Source organism: Orbicella franksi, chromosome 8, assembly GCF_964199315.1.
Source record: "Orbicella franksi chromosome 8, jaOrbFran1.1, whole genome shotgun sequence".
Lineage (NCBI taxonomy): Eukaryota > Metazoa > Cnidaria > Anthozoa > Scleractinia > Merulinidae > Orbicella > Orbicella franksi.
The window spans coordinates 7,154,646-7,173,532 of record NC_138152.1 but is presented as its reverse complement, the minus strand read 5'-3'; the positions used below and the strand labels follow the sequence as shown (position 1 = coordinate 7,173,532).

The 18,887-nt window shown below is 38.9% G+C and overlaps 2 protein-coding genes across 2 annotated transcripts in view; one reads left to right on the top strand and one right to left on the bottom strand.

Moving 5' to 3' along the window:
- Window positions 1-9,349: 9,349 nt before the first annotated feature.
- On the bottom strand, window positions 9,350-10,531 carry LOC145495525 (melatonin receptor type 1B-like). The gene has a single exon (XM_081475166.1). It carries the CDS (start codon window positions 10,515-10,517, stop codon window positions 9,552-9,554), a length of 966 nt encoding a protein of 321 aa, XP_081331292.1. The 5' UTR covers window positions 10,518-10,531; the 3' UTR covers window positions 9,350-9,551.
- Window positions 10,532-13,525: 2,994 nt separating this feature from the next.
- Window positions 13,526-18,887, top strand: part of LOC145495491 (uncharacterized) — an 8,574-nt gene continuing 3,212 nt past the window's right edge. The window contains exons 1-4 of the mRNA XM_081475124.1: window positions 13,526-14,339; window positions 15,038-15,340; window positions 16,613-16,939; window positions 17,556-17,831. Of these exons, the coding sequence (XP_081331250.1) occupies window positions 13,907-14,339; window positions 15,038-15,340; window positions 16,613-16,939; window positions 17,556-17,831 (1,339 nt within the window). The 5' untranslated portion in view covers window positions 13,526-13,906. The remainder of the gene's footprint in view (window positions 14,340-15,037; window positions 15,341-16,612; window positions 16,940-17,555; window positions 17,832-18,887) is intronic.

Here is an 18,887-nt window from a genome sequence, read left to right as displayed (position 1 = left end):
CGTCACTGGCCATAATTATATTTAAAAAAAGTCATTAGCTGAGAAGTTAAATTTGACATGTCATTTAGCTCCTTGCATTAATTATTAATAGGGAATTAAAGTCATTGGCGAGTTTAAGAAAACCACTACGGCAACTTAACGCCAACGGCAACGTCGCTAAACAAAAGGTTTAATGAGCAGAACAATGGCTATGCACGTGCGCTATAATTCTTGGTACATTTCTTTGCCGTCCTCTGCCAAAAAACAACGTGAAATGACCAAAGTTCTGCGTTGTCTGGAGAACGTGAACCACGACGGCTGATTTTTTAAATTTTTATTTCGAATTACTCGGTGTGTCCTATATTCAGTTTCGTGATCGCTTTGACAGTGATAAACAAATTAAATGACTCTAGAGTACCACGAGATTCGTTGGTAAAATATAAACTCATTTTTTAATCGACGTTGTCCTCGACGTTTCTTAAGTTCCCTATTAGAGTAGCTACGACGACGACGCTGAGGAAAACATTGATTAAAAAATGAATTACCCACGACTGAATGTCACGACATCTCTAAAGTCTTTAGTTTGTTTCCCTTTATCAAAACTATCACCCAACTGAATGTAGAACACGGCGTTAAATTAGAAAAGAAATTTTTAAAATTAGCAGTTGTGGTTCATGTTCTCCAGATAGCGCTGAATTCGGTTATTTCACAACGTTAGAGAATTTAAGAGCCACTTTCTATAAAAATATATACCGATTTTGCTCCTTTTTTGCCCATAGGTTGGACCGCTTTTTTTGTAGAATTCTGCGCAAAACGATTTCGCGCCGATTGGGCTCAAAATCTACTTCCAGTACCTATGCTGGATTTTCTGAACATTTCATCGCATCGGACACCACACAACAACTACTTAAGTGTCTTTGAATGATTTATATTTTTAGGTCAGGTCTTCATGGTACGACTGAATGAAAAACAAATAAATAAATCCAACTTTTTTTTTAATTTTGCAATAACACAAGGGAAACAATACTTACAATACAATTACGAACAATACACTCTTTAGACTACTTACAGCACTATACTCTACTTACATTATATTGCTCTAATTATTTACACTATTTAAATTACAGCATCTACAGGACTCTCAGTACACTACAAACAAATACAGTAACGACAAGGGGCAAAAAAAAAGGAGAAAAATAGATCATTATTATTACAGCTTGAAGTTGTACTATAAAAACAAAAACTGACCAAAGGCATGTGGTACATTATAGTTAAAATGAGCTATGCACCTGACAGAAGATTAGAAATAGACAAATGGATAAGAGATAAGTGCAGATAGGTATAGAAAATATAATCTAAAATATTAATTAAATCCTGAAATATCGTGCAAGAGGTTTCCATTTCTTTGTGTGTCCACGTTTATTTCTATTTCATATTGTGATTTTAGTGTGCATATGAAATGCGTAAGATTTGGATGATCTTCTCTTGCTTTGGCGAACCATATGTGATATCGTGCTAAGAGAAAGCCGCAATTGATAAGAAGCACAAATTGAGAGATATCTGACCTCAGACCCAAAGCAGTAATATTTGTCAAAGTATAATCTCTAGGAAGTAAATTTAAGTTTTTTCAGCCATTCAGTAACTTTATTCCGAAAGTGAGATGTTGGTGGCATGAAAAAAAAATAGATAAATTATTGACTCAGAGGAGGTGAGACAAAAACTGTAATTTTCGTCACCCCCTTGACCTATCCTAAATAGGAAGCTATTGGTTGGTATGCGTCTATGTAATAATTTGAACTGAAACCCTATCAGCTTAGTGCGCTTGGTGCATTTTTCAAGCCAAAAGATAGGCAGCAGTCCAAGTTATGTTGTCATATCTTGGTAGGCTACAATCCTCTAGCCATTTTTTTTTTTTTGACTTAATGTTTGTGTAATTTCTTATAAATATCTTTTTTTTCTTTTTTTCATTTACCTTGCAATACCAAAGTCATCCCTGTACCGATAAAGTTAACAAATTGACGTCAGTTTTTCATGCGTCTGTCCTGTTATTGATAATAAATTTCGTCATAACATTGTCAAAGTAGTTGTGGATCCGCAGACTACTTTGACAATGTTATGACGAAAATTATTGTCAATAACAGGACAGACGCATTAAAAACTGACGTCAATTTGTTTTTTACGGTAACAAATTGTCTAATTGTCGCTCTCGCTCGTTGACGCATCGCATAAATTATAAATTCATGTGTCTGTCCGCTTATTGACAAAAATTAGCCAATGAGCGCGCGAAAATTTCTGCAGTTATCGTAAAAAACGTAACTGCGGACTGCTCGGGGAAATGATTCTACATGTTACGCATAACTCGTTCATTTGTAGAAGATGGGCCATTTAATGCTCTCGGTGATTCTCAAGATTCTCAGGTGTTGTGTGGCCAGCGATGACCTGCGATGCGATCAACTGAACATTGAGAAAATTCAGCATAACCTGAAGTAGATTTTGAACCCAATCGGGGCGATATCGTTTTTTTCGTTTGTTTGTTTTTCGCGAAATTCTGCCAAAGCAAACTATTCTTAGAGGAAACCAATAACAGTCCGTTTTTCGATTTTACGACTTGTACAACCGAAAGTCTATTTTGGTCGATTTTTAAAGAGAGTCACTCTTAATAATGTCATTCAAATAAATTTTAAAATATGGACAAAGCATGTCAGTTTTAAATACATGTTTCGACAGTGACGTCTGTGATTGTCAGTTACAACTGGAGTGAACTTGAATATACAAATTAATATACAAGCTTTGCGGAATAGGTGTTACCTAGAGTAACTGATAAAGTTTAAGTATGAGAGACCAGGCAATGGGTCATGCTAGCGACTAAGTTTTACTCAACAGAAGAACAAATCTCCAAAATATACCTGTTACCAATGCAAGTTGCATCTGAGCCTTACGTAGATTCCTTTTAGTATAAGGTGTTAAAATGCGTTTCATTTACGAATGGTCTTCTTTTTAAAATAGGAGATATCGCCAATCCCAATTGTGCATTTTGTAACGAACCTTTGAAGGCTATTCAACAGTTTTTGTTTCATTGCGCTATTTCTTAATCCTTTCGGAATGATGTAGTTTATAACATTTTGAGTACATTAAGTAGTTGTAGATACCTATTATTGAGTGATGTTGTCATTATTATTTTTTTTTTTCAGGGAGGAGATAGATCTAGCAAATTATGTCTCAAATTTAGGAAAAGTCGTTTATGGGATTGTAGACGAAATGACAATAAGCCATCAGCTACGAGAAAAACAAATATATCATAGAAAAGCTTATCGCAAAAAACAAACAAGCAAACAAACAAACAAACAAAACAGAACAAGGCCCCGTCCACACGTATCCGGATATTTTTCAATCCGCAACTTTTGCGATGATATCCGGATTCACCCAAGAGAAACTAGGCCCATATGTTGTGCCACCATATTGGTTTATTGTTCAATAAGAGACTGGACACCATTTTGCTACGTTCTCGGATTCGAAGATATCCGGATTCACCGTCCACACATAATTGGATTCGTTGCGGATTTATTTTTTCCTCTCTAGATCTGGAGAGCGGATTTAAAAATATCCGGATTCGCTGCCGAATATTCGCCGGCTGCGTGTGGAAAGAAAAAGTTGCGGATTCAAAAATATTCGGGTACGTGTGGACAGGGCCTAAGTATCAATCTTTCACAAACACATGGCATGCTTATGAAAGATATATTTTGTATCTTTACTGTTGTATTGTAATACCGTTTCGCTACTGTTTTCTTTGCCACTTTTCCAACAGACATATATGGTCTATCAGTCTTAAACGTTTATATCCAATACAATTTATGTTTTCGTAAAAAAAAAGTCAAAGGTATAAACTTGTTAAATATAGTAATGTAGTCAGGCCTTTTTGAAAAGAAATCAAAATGATTTTTAGACTTTGTTATTATCTATATTATTATCTGTATGTGCTGTATTTGTTAGAAAGTAGTGAATGATTACATTAAAAACGAAGCTATAGGCATATAACTAGTTAAATATTGTAGTGAAGTCAGTCTTTGTTACAAAATCGAAATAATGCTTAATCTTTGTTATTGATTCTACCATTAATTGTATTTGTATTTGTTATGGAAAGCAATCAGTGATTACATTTAAAAAATCTCTTTCTTTCTTGCACTAGGCAAAGTACGAGCTCACTTTACTTTTTAAGCATAAGTACCAAATTTTAGGTAGAGGGATCACACGAATAAGGGATCTGATCGCCTCACGAAAAAGTCTTGTTAAAAAAGGTTTTCCCAATAATACACTTCTGCAGCTCTTCACTGTACATCACAGTTAGATCTTGTCCCTGTGAAAACAAAAGAAGTAAGGATGTTTCAATTTTGATTTAAGTCACACAGGTAAACAACTTACCAAATTCATGAAGTGTTTTCTTCGATATTAGAAACATATCATACCTTTATTTTCCAAACGCAAATGTCACGTCATCTCCAATCAGCATAAACGGTGCCCAGCTGGAAACCTTGGTAAAGCCGTTATCTCGCAACCACTTCATGGCCGCGTGAAGAGATACACTGGCACTTTCTCCACGAACAAGGTGCCCCTAAAAACGAACCATCAACTTCTTTGTTGCACTGACGTCTAGGGCCCACAGTGCCACCAACACTGAGCGTGCACCGGATCCTAGGAACGCGCGAGCGATTCCAACAACTCCTTCAGCTCTGATTTGACCACGGCCACTATGGCAACAGCTTAGTACCACTAGTTTAGCTCGCACTTGAAGTCTTGAAATGTCGGACACTTTCAAAAGGTAGTCGTCTTCCTCTGGAATCCCGGTTGTGAAGCGTGAAGGGGCAAAAGCAATTTCACCTCTTTCAGCATTGCCATGTGCAGCAATTTGTATGAGGCTCGCTGACTTCATCCTCTCCAGTAGAAAGGTAGCTACAGCTGAGCCTATACTGATGGCTTGTGTAATGTCTTCTTCGTAATTCATGATGCTCTCATCCTTAAGCCTAAAGTGGTAACTGAAAAAAATAAACCGACAAAGGCTAGGGGTAGAATATTGCCGTATTACGTAATGAACTTTGTGTCATTTCGAAGAAAAGCCTAGGAACTTGAAAAAGTCAAGGTTGAGTGAATTAGCATTCTAAATCTGTGCATAAATTCAACTTGGATGCATTTACAACTTCGTATTCTCTACTTTATACTTGACATTTCCTGTTCGCTCCGAAACCACAGAAAGTTGGAATGCACGAATCAACTTTGGCTATTGGAAACTTTTCATAAGTAAATTCAACCTTGTCAGAAGCTGGAGTGATTATTCAGGTCCATAAGTGAATAAAGCTAGTCATGAAGAGAGAAATGGTAAAAATGGCGTTTTATTTTGCCGTTTTCTTTCCCCGCAACATTGAAATTAATCCAACACAAAATAGAGAAAAAATTCTCCTAATCGCCGCATATACTCATGTTCTCTCTTTAGCGTATAATCGGCTACACATTTAGTGCCGAAGTCTATCATTTGCCGTAGGCATTTGCCGTGAACGTTTTACTTAATTACCCCTGTAATAACATGAGGTTTTTTTTCTGATCTTCACGGTAGCATTTCGCTTGTTTCAGGCTTACTAACGTAACTTACAAGCGCTGCTCTGAAGTATTTAAATCTTTGCCAAAAATTAGAGCACACAATTCAAGACAAGTTGTACTCACCCCGCCAATGTTGAAATAAAAGTCTGAAGACCAGCTTGTATTCCTCGCATGAAACGAGCTTTACTGTCAGGTTTATTGTACAATGTTGGCTTTGGAAAGTAAAACACCGGATATGCGTAAGTACGTCATACAATCAGACGTTGCAAGAGGAAATTGGAAAATGAAATTTTCAAGTCCGTCATTTCAGATTTAAATTTTACATTTTTCAAAACAACCAAAATTTTGATGATGTTTTGTTTTACCTATCTAAAAGCAATGACGAAGACTACCCCGACGACAACGCCTAATAAAACAAGAATTTATATTTTTTGGTTTTGATTAACCACACGATGTTTTTGAAGTTCATTATTTAATGAAAACAATACATGTCACGGATGAGATATCATCCATCGTCAGTATTACAGTATGTTAGCTAATCTTTTCATGGGTCACCATGAGAAACGCTGGTTAGAGAATTACAATTCGGGTATCGAGTTTTACCAGAGATATGTCGACGATACTTTTGCTTTGTTTAATACCGAACAGGATGCTTTATCTTTCTGTAGTTATCTCAACACCCAGCACCCTAACATTAAGTTTACCATGGAGAGGGAGGAAAACCACAAGCCCGCCTTCTTAGATGTTCTTTTAGATAACAATAGCAATTAGGGCATTATCACCTCAGTGTTTCATAAGAAGACCTACACTAACTTTTATAGTTTTGTACCTTTCAGCTACAAATCAGGATTAGTGCGCACTCTGGTAGACCGAACGTTTAAAATCAACGATACTTGGGCTGGTTTTCATCTTGACATAAATAACCTTACCAAAACACTAAGGAGGAATTTGTTCCCTTCTAACGTCTGCAAGAATGTTGATAGAAAATTTCTTAACAATCATTTCATCTCCCATTCCTCTGGGGGTGCTACTCGTAAGGGCAATTGTTTGTATTTTAAATTACCGTACATCGGTCCTTTTTCTATCATAACGCAACGCAGAATTATGAAATTAGTTAGCACTTTTTGCACTGACCTAGACACTAAGTTGGTGTTCATCCTGTTTAAAATCAGGAGTTGGTTTGGGGTCAAGGATCCTATCCCTAAGGATTTACGATCGCGAGTCGTTTATAAGTTTTCATGTGCAGGCTGTAGTGCTTGTTATGTTGGTGAAACCAACAGACACTTCGCCACTCGCATCCGCGAACATCTCTCCTCTGACAAACATTCCCACATCCTTAAACACCTGAGAAATTCTGAAAATTGTCGCTCCCTTTGTTCAGAAGGTTGTTTTAAAATTCTCGACTTTACTTCCACAAGCTTACAATTGAAAATCAAGGAAGCCATGCACATCCTTTGGGAGCAGCCGTCGTCAAATTCCCAGGTCAAATACCTTAATTTATCCCTTTCATACTAATAAGTCCCCTTTCTTAGCTTAAATAGTTTTACTTTTTTTTGGTTCGCGCCTTCATCCTTAATTATTCTTGTTAATATCTCTCTTTGTTACAATATTTATTGGATATTCTTTTTATATTTTTTCACTGTACAACTGACAATGGATGATGTCTCATCCGAAACATGTATTGTTTTCATTAAATAATAAACTTCAAAAATATCGTGTGGTTCATCAAAACCGTATCTCACGTCGTGCTGCTACGAAGCCTTGGTAACAATTTATATTTTACTTTAGAATTTCGCAGTTGTCTACATCTGTTCAGCGCGTCTATTGGTCTATTGGAACTTGCTCAAGCTAAATATGTAACACCAGCGTTTAATTTCAAATCAAAATGCGAAAAATTAGCCGCCGTCATTCGCGTTTTCCAACACACGGAGAACCTAGTCATTTCTAAAAAATTACTGGATGGTGTTGCCGTTTCGTTGCCGTCGTTGTTTAAGCAATTACGACGGCGACCCCAAGGACAACGCCAAGTAAAAAATGAATTTATATTTCATTTTGGAATTTCGCAATTGTCTACATCTGTTCAGTGCGCCTATTGCTCCCAGGACTTGTTCAAGCTAAAAATATAACATCAGCATTGACTTCAAAATGAAAATACGAAAAATTAGCCGTCGTCGTTTGCGATCTCAAAAATACGTAGAACTTAGTCATTTCAAGTTGTTGTTTTGCAGAGGACGGCAAAAAAAATGTAAAAAGATTTATAACGCACGTGCACAGCCATTGTTCTACTCATTAAACCTTTTGTTTGGTGACGTTCTCGTTGCCTTTGTCGTGGCTTGCTTAAGGTGGCTCGATTAGATTTTTCAATAGTGACACCTGCCAATTCATCGACCACTTTTTTTTTTTTTTTTAATATTCGTTTCGGTGTAAAAACATAGACAAGTTTTGACAAAAAAAGCAAAATAGCCACCTTGTTCAAGTTCATATTTTTCGAAATCAAATGGTGCGATTTTGTTCCACTTTTCAGGAAATGTTGTTCATGTGTATATAAAAATAACATGCGCTCCGATTGCGCTTCCCGTAAGCCCGGCGAACATATACTAGAGCGACTCGATTAGATTTGTTTCATGTTAACAATCGAAAACTTCAGCCGAAGATTTCTAGAAATCACGCTCATAGAATTTGTTTAAACTCGCTACACATTAGGCACACTATCTAAACTACAAGTACAGTAGACAGTTTAGAAAAAAAACCTCTAGATTTCAAGAAAATCGACCTTGAGTAAAAACAGCATTGACGTCATTGCGCTGCTATGGTAACTCCGATTTCGATAAAATACACCGCACCCGAGACTACGATCTATCCCCAGCAAGAGTGTGGATATCAATCTCCTGTATTGTGTTCTTGTGCGCTGTGACTTATATTTAAAGTTGGAAGCTGTCACTATTGAAAAATCCAATCGAGTCACCATAAGGTCCCTAAAACTGTCTGTCTGTTTAGTCTGTTTTAATTGTATCATTATATAGTATATATCTAGTATTAGGACCTCTATGTAAACCACTTTTAGTGATGGAGCTTCCTAATAAAAGATTGTTACTACTATTTTCCTGTGTATCTATTACAGTTGACGTGATTGCTGCCATTGTTATTATCTATTTATGTTTTACCGCACACAGCGTTCAATTCATACTGAAAATGGCACAAGCATCTACCGGAACATGATCATTATTAAGAGTGTTGTATTTTTCTTTAAATGTATATTACATCGCTGCTATTATCCAGACCAAATGCTAGACCAAATGTAAGATATGCAGTGTAAATAAAATTAACAAGAAAACTTCTCACAACTGGCTTTTAAAAGAAATGTACGGAAAGCTGTAGGGAGAATTTATATTATGAGCACTAGACTGCGATTAGCCTATTACATACTGCTTTTATTACTACTCACAGATTGAAACTTTAATACAGCTGCGGTAGGAAAAGATACCTCTATCATTTTTTGTTTTTTAAGCCTGACTCGTATGTACATTAGTGGTTTGCATATGTCATAGGACCACATTAAATTTGGAAATAACGGGCTGTAGCAGTTGGCAGTCAGGATATTTTGTGAGCTAAGGCTGACACGCTTTGTATTTTCTTGCCCTATCGGAGTGAACCTGAGATCGGTTCCGGAACCTGCCGACTCCTTTTTCTTTTCTACTTTTTTTGTTTACAAGGTAGGGTGGCTCAATTTAGAAAGAGTAAATCCATCATAGCAATGCAGTCCATTTGGTGTTATCAACGAGGCTTCCATGTTCTTGTACCTCATGTAGTGGGCACAAAATGTCAGTCCAGAGACCCGAAGGAAGTGAAAATAAGGAGGGATTCAATTGCTTTTCTCAGTTTAAGACTGCTGTTGTAGCAATTATAACCCGAGGTCAATGTAAGATAACTTGTATAACTGGAATAACCCGAAAACCACGTACGTCCGCAATACGGACATATCTTTAGCTGTTGTTGTTGCTGCTGTTGTTGTTGTTCTGGCTTCGGAAGCAAACAGTCATTCTCAAAATAGACTTGTACTCTCGTTTGAACTGCCTATTCGTGGCGCCATATATAAAGGGGTTGACTGTACTACTCAAATAAGCCAAGAAAGCGTATGTAAGGTACGCCTGTCGCGGCAAAGTGTGTTCCCCGCGCACGGCGTCAATGTTATCCATGATGGAGATAGGAAGCCAACAACATGTGAAGCCGACCATAACTGCCGCTAAAGTTTTGGTCACTTTTGCTTCTTCCACGTTCGCTCTCAGTTGCTGAAGGGTATTTTCCTGGAGGAAAACTTGATTTGATCTAGACACTGTGTGGAATACTTTTGCGTAGCAGATTGTGATTATAGTTAAGGGTGCTGCGACGTAAACGCACTCAATAAAGACAGTATAGGCAATATTGCTTTCAAATGTGTACAAACACATCGCTTTACCCGGCTGGAATTCAAATCTCCCGTTCTTGATGAAAATTGGAGGCAATGATCCAAAGAGAGCCGCGCACCAAACAACAGCAATGTACAGCAAAGCTCTTTGTTTCTTGAACAACACAATGTACTTTTCTGGTTTTACAACACAGTAATATCGACTAACTGCAATTAATCCCATGGTGCCCATGGAGACCAGTCCAAATGTCAATGCTCCAAATCCTTGGAAACGACAAAAACTCTCACCAAACATCCAGCGGCCGTGAAACAGAGTTACAACTGTAAAAGGCATACAGAAGGTGGACATGAGAATATCGCTCACAGCAAGTGCTATCACGAACATGTTGGGAAGCGTACGAAGTCTCTGGTTTCTGTACACGGCGTAACAAGTTAGGAAATTGCCGAAGAAGGCCACAATATTGATAACAGCAAGCAAAACTGCTTCAGTCCATTCTACAGCCTTTGTTCTCGTGGCAAGTTCGACGGAAAGCGATTCCGTCATGACTTTTAACGTTCACGAACCTGAGCTGTGAAAACTTAAACCTATTATTTTTCAGCGAAGGTATTCGCTTTTGAGCGTTGTAGAGCAAAACTCGTTTGTAGCTCTTAGGCTGATTTAACTGCGGAAGTCTGTGTCATTCTGCCGGAACAACAGTCGATAGCTGTTGTCATTTGTATGCAATCACACGATAGAATGCCGATCACATTCCTTGTCAGACATCTGCCTTGTCGACGTGTTTTTAAGTTTCTATTTGTCAGCCGCAATAATTCATTAAAAGCCATGTCCACAACTTGCTTAGCGCACTTTAACTTAGCTGGGAAATTTTGACATGTTATATATCTCCTCGCATTAGTAGTATACTGAAATAGCACGGTATCTAGGACTTCTACGGCGTATGATATTTTCAAAATTCACTGCATTAGACTAAACGAATAAAACATTTGCTGACCTTCGTCACGTGAGAAGGCCTTAAGGCCTGTCCAAACGGGAAATGTTTGGCGACCAAACACCATCAAGCATTGTTTGGTGACCAAACATTTTATCTTTTGACCACCTTGAGTGGTGCTGTTTGATCGTGTTTGATCGTATTTGGTCGTGTTTGAAAAAATTTGAAGGCCATCAAACATTCGATCAAACAACTTAAAACATTATTTTTGTTCTTGTGTTTGATGGGCGATGTCTTGTTCCTTTGGACAGCCGTATCAAACATGTTTGGCGCGTGCATGCGTCCCACACTTGCTCAGCGACTTGTATCCATAGTTTAATCTGTGTTTGACCAAACATGTTTTAACCGTTTGGCCACTCACTTCAACATCAGCATGTTTGGTCAGCAAACAATGTTTGATGATGTTTGGTCGCCAAACATTTACCGCTTGGACAGGCCTTTATAGAGGAACTATTTGAAATACCAAAAAAGCCTCACAAATATTGGTGCATTGATAATCGAGGAACATTATAGCCAAGTTTCGTAAGAATCCGTCAAATATACGTACCCTATTTAAAATTCGCCCGAAGGAAGGGAATTCACGCAAAGAAAAAACTTACTTTTTTTTTATTACTGTATTATATTTTACCGGATGCGTATTGTAAGCGATGTTTGTACTTAAAGTCGCGGTAAGGTGTGAGTGAATTGTTTTATTTAACAAATAAAGAGGCCTAAGCCGTGTATTACACTGTGATAAAAACGAATGTGTGGCGAAAAACAATAAAACACGCTTTCTGTTTTATTTAAGCAGTAAACCACTCTTTCTATGGGTTTACTGGCGCAATAAACCACGCGGGATGTTGGGAGAACACGAGAAAAGCTTGTAAATCACGAGCCGTTAGGCGAGTGTTCTCTCAACATCCCAAGTGGTTTATTGCGCCGGTAAACCCATAGAAAGAATGGTGTATCGCTTTTATGAAATAAATATGGAAAAAGTCTGTCAATGAGAGGAAAATTTATTGTACTTTCGTGATCAAGTTGCTTATTCTCATCAAATTCAAGAGATAACGCGACAAACCAATCACAGCGACTAAAAGAATGAAAACATAGACTCCGCGCCGGACATGAAATCCGAAGAGCAAAGCAACGAAAACATTTTACGCTAAGAAAGTTTTAAGAAAAGAGTGGAAAAGGTTATCGGTGTAAGGCAAAAAGCATATTAATTAACTCAAAAGTATTCTGACGGGGAAATGCAGGGATTCTCAAGTGGAATCGGTCATCACGAAAGTAAAAGGCTATACGCGGAAAAGTGTTCAAGTAGTCCAGACTTTAGGTGCTTGGTGAAGCGATTCGACGCAGTGTTTAACGGTAACTTTCCAAAGTTTTGCGAATGAAATAAAGGTCAGTAACAGAAACGCTGCTTCCGAAATTTATTCAGAATTTATTTACTTATGCAATGAAGTCCGTGTTTCTCTCTATATTTTGCTAAATGAAAACTATTGCTTGAAAGCTAACCTTATGGAAATCAAATTCATTATTTTATCGTGGTGTAATGCATGTATGCATGGAGTTTAAACTCAAAATTTCTGATAGGAAGAAATATTTTCCCTGCTTTTTTGACAACCCAAATTGATCAGTCAAGCCCAGCTGACTTAATCCTCCACAGACCGTGGTAAGCACCGAAATAAGTGTTTCAAACTTCCTTAATCTTAATCTTAAGCGTAACCGGAGTCGGCGTAAAAGTTTTACCCTGGAAAAAACATAAAAAGCTTTATATGACTACCAACTTCTGGTCCTATGTTTCCTTGCAAATTTCCATGTATATGTTGAATGAAAAGATATTTGTGTTATCGATATCTCAGCCAGTGAAAGGCGAGACTGATTATTACATTTGTTATCGCTAGAGTTCCGAGTTCTCTAGTTCCCGCGTAGATCGAGCTGCCATAGATCAGGAACCGTGGTTTACCGGTACAATAGAGCATAGGTTTAGCAACTCTATTGACCAATCAGAGCGAGCTTAGTATCTCAGTTATTTTATAAACTCTGATAAAACATGGGTTTTCGACCAATCAGAGCGCGTGCAGGATCCTAAATGTCTATATTACAAAGGCTAGTAATGTAGCGTATTATAATCAGGGTTACGTACAAAAAGTAAAAAAAAAAAGTAAAAAGCTTTATTAATGTGCCAATGTATTTAGATTTCACAACTAATTGGGGACACAGCGAAAAAGAAATTAAAATTATTTACAAATAAGGAATAATAATAAAAATGTACATACAAATAAAATTGTGTGACAAACATTGTATTGAAAGCAATGTACTGTAAGTAACGTAACGTTAGAAATCAAAAGACTGATCAACCTTCTTACTTTGATCTCCCCTTCTCAAACTCATTAATAAATGATCAAGTTAAAACAGGGAAAATCACAACCGTGAAGGAAGTTTGGATACTCAGTCTTAATTAGCATAGATTTTGACGTTTTCACTTCTCCGTTTTCTCCTTAGTTTTTGTTTCGATTGAGAAGATATGTCAAACACTCCCGACAGTGTTCCATCAGCTATCCAAATACAATAGCGGCTGGAAGTCGAGCCTAGCTCATTATCTAGTGAGTGATTTTCTCCAGTCTGTTGGTGATAAAATTGGCGTTGCATTCGTCGACTTCCAGCGTTTTCCCATTAATAGAGAAAATGTCTTCCGTAATGTAATGGCGTGGTGGACTCATGGTTAGTGCGCTTGTCTCTGGATCGAGCGGTCCCGGTTCGGGTCCTGGCCGGGGACATTATGTCATGTTCCTGGGCAAGACACTTTACTCTCACAGTGCCTCTCCCCACCCAGGTGTATAAATGGGTACCGGCGACCTTACTGCTGAGGGTAGCCCTACGATGGACTAGCATCCCATTCAGGGGGGAAAAGAAATACTCCTAGTCGCTTCATGCAACAGAAAAAGGGAAAAACTCCCGCCTGATGGGCCACTTGGCTCATATGCCAACTTTTTTTATGTCGCAGACAGCAAAATGTCATCACTGTTATTTGATATTTCCTCTCCAGTCCCCCACTCTACTGGAGGTCCTAGAGGTCTTGAAGTATTATTTCAGCGACCACGTCTCTTTCGTTTCTGCCACAATACATCAAAAAGCGATGGATACCGGCGTAAGTAAGCCTCATATTACATCTAAACCAAACTACTACGAAGAAAAACTTCTCAAGACGTCTTCTGTTTTATCTTTCCTTGCGATTCTGTTGACGTTTGCCTTGTTCGCAAGAATCGAGATAGTGGCTCGTAACACGGAAACGATGGATTCAAAGTTCACGCAGCAAATTCAACGAATGCGAGAAGCTCTTGACAAAGCAGCCATTCTACAGGAACGTAAGAAAGGGGAGTCCAACATGGTGTTTGGTAGGTCACAAGTATTCTGTGTATAATTTTGAAAACGTAAGGGAAGGTATGAGAATCGTGAGGCATAGTCTGTAATTGTTCAGCCTGTCTCAGAAAAGAGCTGCACAGTGCTGTCATATGTCATGTCATGTCTTATTTTTATTATTTAAATTGGCGCGCCTTCGCCAATATGCTACTATGCTACTGTGCTGGCATTCAAGAAAAAAAAATGCAACTGAAGTTTCAGCTAGAATGTGGGGAGGCTGCTTGGCTCGTGTTCATTATTTTACCTAACGTATATTTCATGGCTGCAAGCGTGCGCTTGTTTCCACAATGTTATAAATATTTGTTGATACACATCAGAAACCGGTGACCTTGTATTTTGTTCGTGAATTGCGGGTCAGACATAATCCCCCGGACGTGATCAAACCAGAAAAAGAGACAGAAATGTTCGCTAAGGAGACTGTATTAAGCTTCTAAAAGATTAGCATTGTACGGAAATGATACTCTCTTTGAAATCCTAATCAAAACATGAATACAGAAAGTGTTTTAAACATGTAAACATGTATTTTTTTTTTTCTTAAGGCACCAATACAAAGGTAGTATTGTTCAACGCAGCGTGGACCCAGTACAAAAATGAAACTCTCTTTGAAATCCTAATCAAAACATGACCACAGAAAGTGTTTTAAACATGTAAACATGTAATTTCTTTTTTAAAGGCACCGAATACAAAGGTACTATTGTTCGACGCAGCGTGGACCAAGTAAATGTTAACGACTCTGTGGGTATACAAGATATTCGGCACATGATCAAGAGATATGTCACATCGATAATCACTGGATCTGTCTGCCTAGCGCCTGGAAAAGTTTGTGTGGCAGGGGCCCCCGGTCCTCGAGGTAAACGTGGACCGAAAGGAACTAAGGGAAGAAAGGGAACGCGGGGTATCATGGGACCTCCAGGTGAACAAGGGAAGCAAGGCATCATGGGGGATATTGGACCAGCTGGAATGAAAGGAGAAAAAGGTATTTGATTTACAAGTGCTCACCTTTAAAGGAGCTACGTCGCACTTTACACATCAAAGCGAGGAACTTATAGTCCTCCAGGCTAGAAACTAATAAGGTTTAATACTTAAACAATAATTTACATATTTATCACATTTTTACTTGCTTGTATTTATTTGTATTGTATATATTAAGTGTATGTTGATTGTAGTAGGGGATTAGATCGCAATTGGGACGCTAGTTCTGTTTCTTTCCCCGTCACATCCCGTACTATTTTGAAATTATTTGCCTATTTGAAGTCAGTTGTTTGTCTATTTGAATTTTTGTTCTTGTATATTGGTGACGAACTCGTTAAACTAAACTAATCCTAAAAAGTTAGCCGAAATTTTTCAAATTCGTCGTTCGCAATCCGTGTTAATCTTCTTCATCCTTAACCATCCTTGTTCCTTCCAGGTTTACTATTATACCTTTTGTGTTTGTCTATCTAATGTCCGGTTCAGACGCCGTACTTCACATGAGCTGAATCGAATGCTAATGAGGGAGAACAAAGGATTTTTCTCGTTTATTTTCAGGTTTAATTTCCAGGTTTTTTGTTTTCAGGTTTAATTTCCTTCAATGTAAAGGTCACAGTTTTGTACCTCGGCTAGCCAAAATACCGTGACTGGGCTCCTTTAAATACGGATAGGATCGAAGTGGGATGGGAGGTAGTTTATTACTTTATCAATGTAGATAGTCTCCTACGCATCCATTGGGAGGCGCCGTGGCCTCATGGTTAGTGCGCTCGACTCAGGAGCGAGCGGTCCGGGTCCGAGCCCTTGCTGGGGACATAGTGTTGTGTTTTTGGGCAAGACACTTAACTCTCTCAGTGCCTCTCTCCACCCAGGTGTATAAATGGGTACCGGCGAACTTAATGCGGGGACGTAATCCTGCGATGGACTAGCATCCCATCCAGGGGGGAGTGGAAATACTCCTAGTCGCTTCATGCTACTGAAACCGGGATAAGCTCCGGCCTGATGGGCCACTTGGCTCGTATGCAGACTTTACCCCCTTACCCATTCATTACTTGGCTCGTCACGCCACACTCCTCCGCCACTAGCAAACCAAAAGGTAACTGCGTATGAGACTACACAAAAGCTGCCTAACTTTGCAACTTGATCAGCATTTATTTGGGGACAATTTGGAATAATTTGTAGATGTACTAAGAACTTGATATTTGTACGGCAACCGTATTCTGACGGGCAAATTTTCTAAAAGCATAATTTGTTTTTGTTGATAACATTTAACTTACTGTAGGTAATACGGGAGCTCCGGGACATCCGGGACCTAAAGGTGATGCAGGCAAGTCCATATCTGCACCAGCGGTGATTGTATCTCCTACGTCACTCACTGTGACTCAGAACCAGACCACCACGTTTTACTGCTCAGCTGATGGCAATCCAGAGCCTAGCGTGTCCTGGAGTACAAAAAGTGGCACAAAACTGACAAGTAGGACAAGTATGGATGATAAAGATAACAAGTTGGAGATTACCAATGTAGCTTACAATGACTCTGGGAGGTACGTTTGCACAGCTACAAATATCTTGGGACAGGATAAAAAAGAAGTGAAACTTCTCGTAGAAGGTACATTTAGGCTCTTTTCTTTATCTTCTCATTGTTTTCGTGACATGCGCGATGGCCTTATGCTTAGTGTGATCGACTCCAGATCGAGCGGACCGAGTACGGGTCGTGGCCGGAAACATTGTGTTTTGTTCTTGGGCAAGACACTTTACTCTCACAGTGCCTCTCTACACCCAGGTGTATCGATGGGTACTTGAAAATATAATGTGGGTATTCCCTGTGATTCACTAGCATCCCATCAAGGGAGTAGCAGAAATTCTCCTAGTCGCTTCATGCTACAGAAACCGGGTTAAACTCCGGCCCGATGGGTCACTTGGCTCGTTTGCAAGACTTTACCTACCTTATCTACCTTTACCAAAGATCATTTATTTATTCAAGCCCATTAAGGTAACTAATATAATCAAATAAATTCCATATTTGCAGTAACAAGTTCCCATGCATTGTAAAAATCAAACAATAAAACAATTTCGTGTCGTGGACAAGATAAGTAAACTAGCGCGCCGATCGAAACGTGACAACTGTTATAAGATTCTTAATACCTTTAGAGCCCTTCTGAAATTGCTAATGATAACTTAAACCAGTGGTATCTTTGCTTATTTGTTTTACATAATTTCTCTAGTGCCTCCACAATTTAGCGAGGTTCCCGATCAAGTTGTAAAGGTAAAGGAAAATACGGTAGCATCTGTTATTTGCCGAGCCTTTGGTTCTCCACCTCCTGTAATTCAGTGGTCTAGGGCATTCGCCTCATTACCAAAAGGACGAGCGACTGTTCAGAACGGCATCCTTAAGATTATCAGGTTCAGCCCAAAAGATGTCGGAACGTACCAGTGTAAAGCAACCAACAAGCTGGGATCTGTTACTTCATCGACAACTCTAAGTCTTCAGCAGCCTAATGGTGAGAACCAGAGATCCGCTCAACTGTTACATTCTTTCAACTACAGGGTTGAATAAGCGTTAATAATTGTGCAATGAATATCTCTAGTTCAGTCGTGGAAACGTTGTAAAGCCAACAACAGTTTAAGATATCAGTTACTTCGTTGACAGCTAGCTTTGCAAAATAATGAAAAAAAAAGTAAGAACTGGCGATGGCCAACAATTATCGAAAAAAAAGGCTACAATGATGGCTGTGATCCAGGTTTTCAGCGGCAAAAAAACCTGAGGCGTATTTAAAAGCTGCTTGCATTTGTACAATACATCCCCAAGTAAAGCAGACGGAATACCCGGGGAGGATTTGTAAGCTAGAAGTGGGTTTTTAACTGGTATTTTAAACAAATCCCAAGGATTAGAAGGGCCTGTTTTGCATTGGTTGCAATGTAAATTTATCACTTCGTATATTTTGAGGGGTCGGATGGTCTTTGCGAGCATTTCCGAGCTTGCGAGCAGTGCGTTTATTTTTGTGAGCACGGGCAGTGATCAAATTTAATTGTCCTGCGAGAAGCGAACACTTTAGAAAATACAGCGAGCACTTCGTAAATTTTCCGCTAGCTAGAATCTCTATTTTGACTATTTTATTTATTTATTTTTCGCCAAATAATCTGGCTGACACCTTCGAAACGGGACAACAGGCGCAATCGCGGTTCAACCAGCAGCTTACAGCCATTCATGCCTTGTTTGATGCCAAATTATGTCTCGTAGCCTCACATGAGTCAGTGAGTAGACGCCCGGGGGAACTCCCATGTAAAAAGAACGGGGGTGCTCGTCGGAAATCTTGAAAAGAATCCCTGAGAGGTACCAAGATCCTGTTTTGTGGGCGTGGCTTGGTACCAAAACACCTTAAGCCCGTACCAACCGGCTTAAGCCAGTACCAAAACCGCTTTTAACCCCTAAAAGGTACGACTAGCACCCCCACGTCCAAACAAACAGAAAACTTCACCACAAAGTTACAAAACTCAAACCAAATTCGTCGCTTATCATGGGTTATCTTAATCGGGCTTTGAACAACCCGGTCCAG

Coding starts and splice junctions, on each gene's coding strand:
- LOC145495525 (XM_081475166.1), bottom strand. CDS start 10,517: ATGACGGAATCGCTTTCCGTCGAACTTGCCACGAGAACAAAGGCTGTA.